Source organism: Pempheris klunzingeri, chromosome 4 (genome assembly GCF_042242105.1).
Source record: "Pempheris klunzingeri isolate RE-2024b chromosome 4, fPemKlu1.hap1, whole genome shotgun sequence".
Classification (NCBI taxonomy): domain Eukaryota; kingdom Metazoa; phylum Chordata; class Actinopteri; order Acropomatiformes; family Pempheridae; genus Pempheris; species Pempheris klunzingeri.
In genome coordinates this window covers 16,695,203-16,707,836 of record NC_092015.1, presented here as the reverse complement: position 1 = coordinate 16,707,836, position 12,634 = coordinate 16,695,203, and the positions used below count along the sequence as shown (strand labels likewise).

General features: G+C 44.4%; 3 protein-coding genes across 3 annotated transcripts in view; 2 read left to right on the top strand and 1 right to left on the bottom strand.

Moving 5' to 3' along the window:
- Positions 1 to 3,046, bottom strand: part of LOC139200581 (cGMP-dependent 3',5'-cyclic phosphodiesterase) — a 138,114-nt gene extending 135,068 nt beyond the window's left edge. The window contains exon 1 of the mRNA XM_070829909.1: positions 2,967 to 3,046. Coding sequence (XP_070686010.1) covers positions 2,967 to 3,025 — 59 coding nt within the window. The 5' untranslated portion in view covers positions 3,026 to 3,046. The remainder of the gene's footprint in view (positions 1 to 2,966) is intronic.
- Positions 1 to 12,634, top strand: part of anapc15 (anaphase promoting complex subunit 15) — a 256,108-nt gene that overhangs the window by 75,061 nt on the left and 168,413 nt on the right. The window lies entirely within an intron of this gene.
- mmp28 (matrix metallopeptidase 28) overlaps positions 1 to 12,634 on the top strand; it is a 246,599-nt gene that overhangs the window by 181,831 nt on the left and 52,134 nt on the right. The window lies entirely within an intron of this gene.

The following is a 12,634-nucleotide window of genomic DNA, read 5'->3' as shown; positions in this document are numbered from 1 at the left end:
GCTCACAATGCTCAATCAGAGGAGGGGACATATCCCAGTGGCTACAGGCGTGACATCTGCTCCTGTGTATTTTGTGACAGCACTGCACTTCATGACCTCGACTGATGACCGATGCCAAGCGCCTGAGTCAAACTGACTCCAGCTTGAGGGAAGCAGGTGAGACCAGCTACTGAAACTAATTATGTCAGAGATCACTGACATCCACCTGGCTAATTCATTATTCGTCCACGGCTCTGGTTATTTTCCCCCAGACTGGACAACAAATGCCCAGCGTAAGAAGCTTAAGTCTTTTCTGACAAGTCCTGGTGCGCTGAATAAAAAACCATTACCCTCTTGTGATTTCCCTTATTGAATTAAAACCAAAAATGGAGGAGGAGATGAAGAGAATTAGACACAATAGATGAGGATTTTTCAACTTTGAGAGAGAAAGTGGTTGACACTTGCTATAGCGAAGGCGGCTCTAATATTTTGTGCAGTCAATGTAATGGCATCACAGTGTTATGATCCAAACAACATGCTATTCAACAATGGGGGTGGGCGGGCAGAGAGGGAATGACTTACAGGATTAAAACTACACAGAGTATAGGCATCAAGACATATCCTGAGGGAACCTCTTGCCATATATACTGTATATGCATGCTGTTTGATCAGCCTTGCATTTTTGATCACAATCACTCAACTCCATCGGCAGCAAATGCGTCACTTAATTTGACAGCAGGCATTGTTTGCATGGCAAACTTTAATGCCAAACAGAAGAAATCCGGTTCAATTTCAGGAGCGCTCAGCTTGATTAACTAACATTTAGCTAACACAGAGTGTGGCCCTGACATTTGAAAGTTAATTTTTTTTCCTCGCAGACAGGTGCCGCTGAGAGAAGTTATGACAAACACACGCAGCTAATGGTCTTCACGATGAACGCCTCTCTGAGACATTCCCAGCACGTACTGAACACTGGGAGCTTCACAAAGACAGGATAGGATGGGATTTGTTGAATTAAATTGTTATAATGATCAGCCTCCTTTGATCCGCTGCGCATGTTTGCTCCAAAATGTCAACTTTCATGACCAAGAAAAACAGCCTCGGGGTCAACAATGAAGTTTCACGCAGAAAAACAAGACTTTGTTTTGAGGTCTGCGATGATGCATTTAGGGGGTTTCAAAGCAGAGAAAGCTGCACAGAGGCACTCATCTAAAAACTACAGAAGTCAGTCAAATCAGGTGAAACAAGGGGCACCACATAAATTATAGATAGAAGCTTTATTATGATTAATAAAAGTTATAAATTATTAATAAGAAGACATTTTATTGGGTTATGAAAATATCTCTTTGGCTGGTATAGGTATGGGTCTGGGTAGTAAAGCACTCAAAAATGTTGGTTAGGTCAATCAATAAAGACATAAGTTGTTAATAAATTGATTATGGTCCAGTTCCTGTGCAAACCTATTCCATAAGGCAGTGTTTCCCAGTCCTTCCTTGCAAGTTTTAGATGTTTCCCTGCTCCAACACAGCCATCCATCCATCCATTATCTATCCGTCAGGGTCATGTGGGGGCAGGAGCCACTCCCAGCTGACTTTGGGCGAGAGGTGGAGTACATCCTGGACTGGTCGCCAGCCAACCACAGAGACAACCACTCACGCTCACACTCACACCTACGGCCAATTTAGAGTCACCAATTAACCTGCGTGTCTTTGGATTGTTGGAGGAAGCCGGAGTAACTGGAGAAAACCCACGCAAGCACAAGGAGAACATGCAAACTCCACACAGAAGGACCGAACCTGGAAACCTTCTCGCTGTGAGGCAACAGTGCTAACCATAACCACCATAACCCTGCTCCAACACCTGATTCAAATTAGGGATGCATCATGATTTATTAAATGATAAGATAGATAAGATAATCAGTAGTTTATGCAACTATCGTGCAGTTTCTACCGGTGCCTGGTAACACACTCATTGGCAGCAGGAGCTTGATCTGGGCACTGAGATGACGTCAGGTGTCTGTACAGACGTGGGCACAAAGAGTCCCTGATTTTTGCTTGCCACTTGATTCATCCACTCGACCTTCCCTGTAACCAGACATTAGCCAGAAGCAGCCTTTGGTACAAGCTGGGTTAGCAATCACCCCTCCCACTTAATTCAAACATAGACATTTTCAGCAACAAAGGTGGAAAAAAAACTGACCAATAACCGATAAAACCAACAGTGCAGTGAAGTTTTAAGGAGTTATGACAATGGTTGAATAGTTCACAGTGCACATCCCAAATTCAAATTCTCATTAAGCTCTGCAGAAGCCTGATAACGACCTGCTCATTTGAATCGGGTGTGTTAGAGCTAAAACCTGCAGGAAAGTGGGCCTCCTCGACCAGGACTGGGGAACACTGCAAAAAGGAAAACCTAACCTGCCACAACCTGGCAACCCAAAAGTTGATCTAATGAATGTATCATATATAACTGATCATTGATAAAGTTGTCAGTCACAGCTTGTAAAGCCTTTCTGAAGGGTCCCACGTTAGAAAGCGGTGCCACAAGAGCTTTTTTTAAAAAAAAAAAAAAAAAAAACACCTTAACAAAACATTAGTCATTAGGAGAGTTATCACAGTGGGGCAGACACACACTCTGAGAACATTTTAGAGATATCACAGCATGATGGGGGGGGGCTTCAGGGCTTCTGCCCACCAGTTTATACTGACAGCCGCCTGCACAGCTCACATGGGGTCTTCACTGTCACTGTCAGGGGGAATAATAGCACTCAGCGGGTCACACACACACACACACACACACACACACACACACACACACAGTACTTCTACACCACTGCTCTACATTTGGCTCAACACTAGACACATGTGCCTCCACAGCCGTTCATCTGCGCGCTGTGCGTAGAAGTGGCAACAAAAAAAAAGCTTCAAGGTAGAACCAGAAGACACGGGGCAGCCAGCACACACAGTTATTATCAAACACACACTTACATCTCGGAGGACGGCGGCTGGCTACGGCAGAGGAGCGCGTGTCCGCACGCTTGTCCCATCGCGCATCCTGCCTCGCGCCTCCTCGGTTAAACCAAACAGCTGCAGTCAGGAGAACCTGGCGGGTGAGGGGAGGAAGATGTGAGGAGGAGGAGGAGGAGGAGGTGGAGGTGGAGGAGGAGGATGAGGAGGAGGAGGGGAGGGAGGAGTGCCTGTGCGCCGGGAGAGGGTGAAGGAGGAGAGACGATGGATGGGTAGATCGGCTGGGTGTGTGTGTGTGTGTGTGTGTGTGTGTGTGTGTGTGAGTGTGAGTGCGCGCTGCTCTCGCTTCCTCTCCCCTCTGCCTCTCTCCGCTCTCTGCTGTCTCCTCTGGAGCTCTGACAGCGCGCCGGGATTGGTCGGGACCCGGTAACTGATACTCAGGCTGTGGTGAGCGAGGATATAAAGCCTGAGCAGAGAGAGAGAGAGAGAGGGAGAGGGAGGGAGGGAGAGAAAGAGAGGGAGGGAGAGAGAGAGGGAGAGAGAGAGGGGGGGGGGGGGGGGGGGGAGATCAGCCGGTATTTTCACGTTCAGCGCCACATGTCATGACACATCAACAGTCAAAGACACGTCAGTCAAACCGGAGCCGAGGCACATCTCTCCTCCGCGTGCACTGATAAACAAACGTCTCGAGGTCACGCCTGCTCCTCCCATGAGCCAAATCATCCGTGAAAATGAAAGTTGCGTGGTTGTGGAAACACCGCAACTTTCACGGCGTACTTCACACCTCAGCTGCCCATTTTCACGCACGTCCGTCTTCCTCTTCCTCTTCTTCTTCTTCTTGCAGCCCAAGTCCTGCTATGCTGAACTTCAATCCTTTCCATTCCTAAAGAAGGGGGGGAGATCTTATCTGCTCCTGCTGGCACGGTTACGTTATAAATCACATGCTGCACTCCACTCCAGGGCGTCTGTCACAGGACGCAGGTCTCAAGGTCCAACACACATCTTCAGCCTTATATGGCCTTTCCAGTTCCACACAAGGAAGCAGCAGGGACTCACAACAGGAGCGAAGCGTAGTGAAACAGGAGCCATTTGAATGCTTGGTGACATCCAAGGCCTTTAAATACCTTTAAGGTGGCTTCAGATGTCAGGAGGTTTAAATTCTAAGGATTTTTGAACGACATGTTCACATGAAACTAATAGAAAATCAGTATTTTAAGCCAACAAAATCATCCAAAAGTATCAAACCACCTGTAGCTTTCAGCCATGATCCACCTGCACAGGTACTTTTAATTATTTTCCTGATTAGACTGTGTGTGTGTGTGTGTGTGTGTGTGTGTGTGTGTGTGTGTGTGTGTGTGTGTGTGTGTTGGCATGCACAGACTGTGATTGATTGACACTCTCCTAACACTGATTTGTTGCATCTGTTCATCATCACCATCGTTAACATCGTCATCGTCTCTAGCATTATATTTAGTTAATGAGCTTGGTGCACTCAGGAAATTTCTGCCATACTTCCACCCGGCGCCGACCTCAGACTAATCAGCCATAACTGCAAACACCTGTGTGAATGTAGGGCGACATAATGACGTTCACACCTTCACATTTTCCCTCCCTACCTTAGAGAAATACGGCTTTGTGGCTGCGATCTTTATCCCGCGGCTGTTTTGTTATTTCTCCGGTCAACTTGGCTTGAGAATGGACTCTAAAAGTCTTGAATAAGCTCGGAGGCCTGATTGGCACGTCACTGATTAGAGGAAAAAAAGGCACATTTTAAGTCAAAAACGCTACTTCTCCTTGCAATAAAACGCTGCTAATATTGAAAATGTGTCCGTTCCATTGAGCGTCTCCACGCTTGGTGAGCCGACATGCACAACAGCAGGACCCTTGGAGTGACACACCTTCTGTCAATGAAACACAGCCGTTATTGATGTTATCAATTGCACCAAGGCTTTCCCTGCTATGGCATGTCAGAATGTCTACCATGCAAAAGGCCTCTCTACAACACACTGAGCAAATATAGCACTGCACAGCACTTTAGAGTGAAGTGCAGCCGATCACTAATCTGTGACTGCCTATTACAGGACGTTCAGAAGTCTCCTCAACTCAGGGCTGCAACCAGCAGCCAGAAAGGACCTTACTGATGGCCGACCACTGTGGTGGGTTTCCTCTATCTTGCGTGCCGTTACAGTTTGGGGATATAAGTGGAAGGTTTAACGGATGTGTGTTAATGGGTTACTTGTTGGAGGTAAATCTAAGTGACATTTCACAAAATACAATGCGTCCAAAGTCAGCATACACTTAAGAGTAGAAAAATGTTTTCATCATATTAATCATCTTACTGTCGCTCAAATTCAACTTGTGACCCAGTGACATTACAGCTGGTACTTAGGCTATGAAACACTTTATTTCTTGTAATTTGTCATAAAATTGTGGGTGCATTTTTGTACATGTGTTATTCCAACACACAGGACCATATCTGATAATATCGCAGGCCCTTTATTTGATAAATGTGTATATTTATATAAAAAAGGAAGGCATTACCCCAATGTCCTCTGTGGTAGTTACAGACCTGCCTTTGGCCATATTTAAACCCCAACAGAAAGTGTGTTTATCTATAATTTGTTGCATGTGGATGATCTCCATATCACTGTCTAAACAGATAAAATCTGATTTAAGCCAGACTATCTCACTGTAATGGAGGAAGGCCAGAGGAGTCCAAAAATCAGATCTGTTGTGCCTGTTTAAATATATCCTCGTATATCTGTCCGTCCTCATAGTTCGTTACGTGCCTAGATACATAGCTGTTGAAGCAGATTATGCTCAAACATCACATTCAAGCGTGTGTCAAAAAAAAGCATTTTAAAACACGGGCAATTTAGGACCCAAGATGATGTCTTTCTTGTTCTGTTGTCACCAAGGGAACCACCAGCCGGAGGCATGTGGCAGCTAATTTTGTGAAACACTTGTTTAGAAAATACAGAGGGACAATGCAATGTGTCTGAGACGGCCTGCAATTTTAATAGAGGCATCTCAGGTCACCCAGCAGGAGCTGTCGATTATAAGGGGCGACAAGACGGAGAGAGACGGAGCAGCATGGAGGGGGAGAAGAGAAAGAACAAAAGAGTGTGACAGAGGACATGAGAGGTGGGAAAGGAAGAATAATGCAGGAGGGAGGATGAAGGGAAAAGGGTCAGGAGGGGAGAGCTGCAGCAGAACACAGGCGACTGTGAACCTTATTATTGACATGTCAAGTTTGCCAGTGTGTGTGTGCATGGATGTGTGCGCACATGTCGCATCTGGTGTGTTGGCATACAAACCTATGGTGCTCAGCTGTGTCTCAACATGTATTTGTGTGTGTGTGTGTGTGTGTGTGTGTGTGTTTGTCCAGCAGAACTCGTGGGCCTGAGGCCGGCTGGTTTCAGATCAGTCAGTGTGGGTACTAACAGATTCTCTCCTGGGACTCAGGTCAAAGAAATGTCTGCTGTAGACACTCAGCACCAGCTGGAGAATTTATACCAATGGTTTTGCCCTCTTCTAGGATCAATAGACTAACGGCAGCAGCTGTTTGAATTTTTGAAGTGACTGTGACAGTGAGAGAGATGCGATCATAGTTTTATTGCAAAGACCAGAAGGCTACAGGTAAAAGTTTCTGTGTTTACCATCTTAGTTTAATGCTAATTGTTAATAGGCTCATGTTTTGAAGGTCTAACATCTAAATTTTGACTTGACAATGGGATCAGCAAAGTTATTCACGATTCATCTACTCGCCGCAAACATTTGTGGAAAGGTTCTTGACAATCCATGCAACAGTTGCTGAGATATTTCAGTCCAGTGTCCGTCAGTGTATCTCAAGCTGGAAATTTTCTTGCAACTGCCACCTATAGAGAAACTTTTCTTCTTATTAAATAAGGTCAGTAAGCATTTAGGATTACAGTAATCACACATCAATCTGTGGATAGAGGGACATCACACAGAAACAAACAGATGACTAAAAGCAGCAGCTGTAATGTGACAGCAGTGTCCGACCAGGGCTCTGCAATAAAGAGCAGTGAAGCTTATTTTTATGAGACGGCAAGTTCCTGTTGTTCCAGTCTGTACTCAAACAAGCTGAGCAGAGCTGCTGCTGCTGCTGTAAATAAGATGAGACTGATGAGCAAAGCAGCCAGCCACAGCTCTGTTCATTTCAAAACTCTTTTAATATGTGATTGAAACTGAAGTGACCCATTAATGTGACCCAGAGGAGTCTCCCCCTCATTAAAAACCGATTTGTTTGTTATATAAGCCTAAAATTAGAGAAGTTTCATCCCTCACGAGCCCAAATCAAATGCGTTGAAAGTGCAAAGCAGTGAAATATATTATGTTTTAATCTGGCAATAAAAAGCCCGACAGAGTGTGAGATGTGCTTCAGTTTATGGCTCGGTGGGATCAATATCACTACCAGACTCAATGGTCGTCTTGAGTTTCCCACAGCAAGGTCTAATCAAGGTCTGTGGATCAGATAAGAGAACAGCAAGACAATACAACTCCCCTGACATCAATGCAAAAGTTTAGTGACCGTGACGTTAAAATCCCTGTCGTGATTCCACAAACCTGTGCAGCGAAAAGAAACCGTGTCACGCTCCGGTGATGATTGAGCTCCCCAGAGTGTTGCTCCCGCATCAACTCCCATCAACTCCTTGAGTTGATTATATCAGAACCTGATTAGACCCTCTGTCCTCAACATGGAGTGTTTACTGACATTTATGGGCAGATCTGCCAATCGTTAATACTTCCTGGAATTTGAAAGTGCCAACTGAACAGACACTTAATTATTTATGATCCTTTCTCTGCCCGTGGCCTGATTGGTAAACAGCTCTACGTTGGGCCATTCATACTATCAGCGATAATGCTATCTTTCAACAGGCTGTGATACATAAACACTGTTTTGCGACAGCTCTGTGAGCTTTAGTGGCTGCAGCAGACATATGGAGGGACAATATGGTTGTAAATAACACGTCGGGGTATAAGGACAAAAGGGATAGAGGTACTCAGAGTCTTGGAAGCTGTTGGTGAAATGTAGCCCGTGTATCATCTGTCCTCACCTGTCCTTCACATGGAGAGATTTATCTCCTCTCTCAGTTGGCGGAGGTTCAAATCACACACTGGGCAAGGCTGGCAAAGCTGTGGATGGTTTTTTTTTTCTCTGTGTGTTTATTGCTTGTATCACTCTGCCTTACTCGACTCGACTGTCCGCTTCCCTCTCTCAACAAATACGCACAGGCATCTAGCTACCGATCTCCTTGACACTGTTAGTGCTTGATTTTGGCAAGAAAACAATCCTTCTGAGCAAGCTGCATTACCTTGTCCAAACAGCACAACCTGCACCTTCGCTTCGCGTCTTCTCTTGCTTGCTCTGCTCACCTGGTGTCAACTTGGTAACAAGCAACAAATAACAAGCAGCAGCAGCAGTTTTTTTTTGTATGGTCCAGTTTGTGGAGGGAACGAAACAGATTGTAAGGACATGTAGAGTTAGGAAGAGAAGCAGAGTCACACAATCCTCAACAGGCATTTGAACGAGCGCTTAAGCTGTTTACATTTTGCTATCAAGAGGCATCTTGCGGCTATGCAAATAATGGCTCGCTCTCTCAGTAACAAAACCACAAGAAGTGTAACATTACTATTCTGTGCAGGCAGTAAATGGAGTTATGGAGTAGGCCGTGGTGGATGGGCGGGCATACAAAGTGTGTTTGACATTGACAGTGTTTATGTCTTTTGACCAAAGGCAGTCTTTTCCTAAGCGTAAATCTGCATGAGCTAGTTTTTGGGGGAGCAGCGGGATCAACATGTCAACACAAGACTGACATATTATCACTTTTTAAGTCAATATGGCAAAAATGTTAGCACCAGCAGCAACACATCCAGCAGATACAGAGCTACATTAGCATTTATTTTGGATTCATTTTCTTCTTTTAATTTCAAGTCTAATATTTGTTGTCTTTTGGCTCTGTTTTTGGTCTCCTCCATCTCCTCAGGGAAATATCTGGCTCTTAAGCTGCTAAATGATTCACTATATTCACCAGTTAGTTGCTGACTTTCTGTCTGCCTGAGTTTATCGGAGCTTTTTCACTGAAAAAAGCTGCCTACTGCATCTGGAAAGCAGAGAGCAGTGAGACCAAAACGGTAACGTTGCGAGCCGTAAAGCCAAAAGAATCAGCTGATGATGATGAAATACTCCATAGAGCTAAATATAATTCCTTATATAATTTTCTGTGGGCTCATCACAAGTGGTTAAGTGATCGATTGTTAATATAGAATATTGATCATAGTTAGTGAATCTTTTTAGTATAAGGGTCGTTTGGAAGACCCTGACAAACCACATGACTTATGAAATGACTGATTGACCGAAAGTTGCTTGAAATAAATCAGCTGCTAGCAAAGAAAATTAGTTCCTGTTGAGCTCACATGCTTTTCAGACATTTCTCATTCCTCCTATCTATCCCTCCTTATCTTAATCCCCTCCTTTCTCTGTCTGTGCTCCTCTCCCTCATCCCCTCCGTCCTTCCTCCCAACCCTGCTGTGTTGCTTTAATACCTCCCTGTAGCCCACAATCCCTGCCTCTCCTTTCCCTCTCCTTCCTCCTTTATTTCCTTCCCCCCTCTTCTTCCTTCCGTCCTGCCACCACATTTAAGCCTCGTCTTACAACCATCCAAACGCAGCATTAACTAGAACCCCTATGGCTGCTGCCCGAAAGGTTCACCTGATCTTTCGAGGATTTTATTGCTGTGATTTTATTGCTCTGGGCTGAGGGAATTTTCCCAAAATTAACAAAGTCTCCTCTTGAGGTATTCATCCTCCACATTTGGATTACCTTGCTCCAGCACAGTTAGTCCAATTTAACGTGCCTTTGTAAAATAGTCCAGATAGCTGTGCTACACTAGTTCAGCATTACATTATGGTTAAAGTTAATTTCATCAGCCCCTACAACGAACTGCGATGCAACCTCCAGTTTCTAACCAGCAGTCAGTAACATAATCACTGCACATGTTTACTGTATGTTCTCCATGTGCATACATACTGTATATTTCTGCGTATCTCACTGTGATCTTTAACTGTGCTGACATTACTCTGCCCCCTCTAACTACGCTGGAGAACATCGAGTTAATTACATTATATCAGCAGACACCGAAGAAAAAAAACCCTGAGAAAAGTGACATTATACAACTCCTTTCTTTGAACTGTTTTCTGTGTGCATATTTTAATAATTTTAACAGCCAGTCTGCTTTTGATGTATAACTTATCAGCGTACCAGAAACTGCTTAAAAAGTTTCATTGCAAATCAAGCCTCAGAGCCTGTAAACTGTGCTAAATTAAAGCACAAAGCAGGTCACTGGGACCACAGATTGTAACCGCTGAATGGTTGCTTTTTGTAGAAATGAGTTGCATGCATTCAGTGTTACATTGTTATTTCAAACAATTCTCACTGAATCTAAAGTAAGCCTCGCGTTCTGCACTGCACAGCTTTTCTAAACATCTATATGGTTATGGTGATTGTCATATAATATGTCTGGATGGGAGGATCAGAGTCACACACAGCATTGAGGTTACAGATTCACTCCTACCTGGGCAGGACCATTAGTCACTCTGGATTAAAAAGTCCATAAAATGTAAACTGTTGACTGGCTGGAAGATGATGCAATGTCATACAGCACCTCGTCTGAAATGGAAACTCCTCTGAGGTTATGTTGTGGAAAATTTGCCAACATTATTCAACAAAACCTACAGTGTTTGAGATTTAATGTCAGCACAAAGCCAGCAGACCACAGTTAGTCATGTGCTGAGCCTGTCGCTGCCACGGTTGCTCATCGTGGGCGTTAACATTCATTCCCACAGCACAAGGGTTCATGCTTTTATTCTCCTCGGCTGTGTCACATGACAGCTTGAACATCGTTTTTTGGGGCTCAGCCAGAGGCACGGCACCACGCATTGTGCAGGGCTTTAACATACCATCGGGGAAATCTTTTGAACCCCGCGAGCAGGGGGAAACGACAGCCCAGTCATCACCACGCAGTCTCGCCTTTGGGTTTATTTAATTGTGCCTGGACATTGTCCTCGATAGATTGAGCAGGTTTAGTGGACTTACAGCCCCTGAGGGTCATTCAAGAGCCTCGGATTGGTTTTCAAAATCCATAGAAGACACACAAAAAATAGGAGTTGATAAATTACTTTGTTCTCCAAGCCTACAAAAGAGCACAAGGCTTTTCTCATCACTTTGTCAGTGGTGTGTAAGTGCTTGCTTGTGAGTAAAAGAGAGAGAGAAAGAGAGAGAGAAACTGTCTGAATGCTTCATCAGCTGGGAGTTATGGTCACTCTGGCCTGTCATAATATCCTCTCTGACTGCATGCCCTCAGATTGTCATTCCCACTGAGTTTGTTGTGTGTATGTGTGTGTGTGTGTGTGTGTGTGCTCATTTCTGTGAGTGTTTGAGTGTTTCAGGGGGAGCCAGATGGCTGCCGGCTGACTTAGCAGCATGAATTAAAGGAAATCATATGAGACAGTTGTGCTTATCTTTCCATTAATACACTTCAAAAAGAGTGCCCGAGATGAACATCCCCCCCCCCCCCCCCCCCCCCCCTTCCATTCACACACGCACAGATGCACACGCATGCACATGATGCCTGCATGTCCACCAGTGTCTGAGGGCCTTTGAGGGTTTGATCCTTTTTTTTTTCCAGTAAATGTTTTTGATGGTCCTTTAACAACAGTGTTTGGCAGCCTTCTGCCTAAGCTCATTCATTCATTTGTTGTTAAGACTAGTGATGGTCATGAAGCCAAATTTATGCGATTAGCTTTCCAAAATCATGTTAACAGGTAACGGTACTAGTTATTCTCACCCCTATGTGTTGCTATGGTGATCCAAGCTATACGTGCATGTTTGTGATGAGCTATGACATTTGACAACTTCAGATTTCTAATAAATGCAATGTATATAATTTAGCATATATCTTGACTGCAAATTTCCCATCAAGAAAGAAAGAAAATGTTTCTTTTTTTTTTGGTTACTGTCATTAAAAAATGAAGTAATTAAAAAACTAACTGTCATGTGTTTATTCTCTCATTTTCATTTATAATAGTAATCTGTGTTAAGTGGCCATATTGGGACACCAGGTTTTATTTTGAAAAGACAGCATATTTGCCTCTTAATGGTACTCTACTACCTGCTAGTGACACCGGCACGCTTTAGGTGGACTGATTGATTTTGCCTTAAATAAAGTAAATAAATAGATTTTTAAAAAAGTAACAGATGAATGTTGCAGTTGCCACATATATCACTTACGCTGGTATGTAATTGTCCAGAAGTCATCATCCATCGCCTCTGTGATCTCCTGCTGCATGCATCCACGCTTTAGCTTTTCTGGCCTGTTGGTTCTCCTCTGCTGAGTCCACGCCAACCGAGCCTGGAAGGTCTCTGTGTTTAGTCAGCCCCTCCTTCGGCCACCATGATAAGCACGACCACCCTTTGGCCACAGAGCGATGCAATGCTGCCATAATAGAGGTTTTGAACAGGGTCCATACAGGGTCCATGCCATTAAGCCTGCAGGGAGATGAAAGATGAAATCATTCTAGACAGAACCCGCTAGGTGTTTGCAGCAAACCCTCAGTACATTTGGGCCTGCTGAGGCTGTCAGGCAGCTCCCCAAAAACCTGATCCA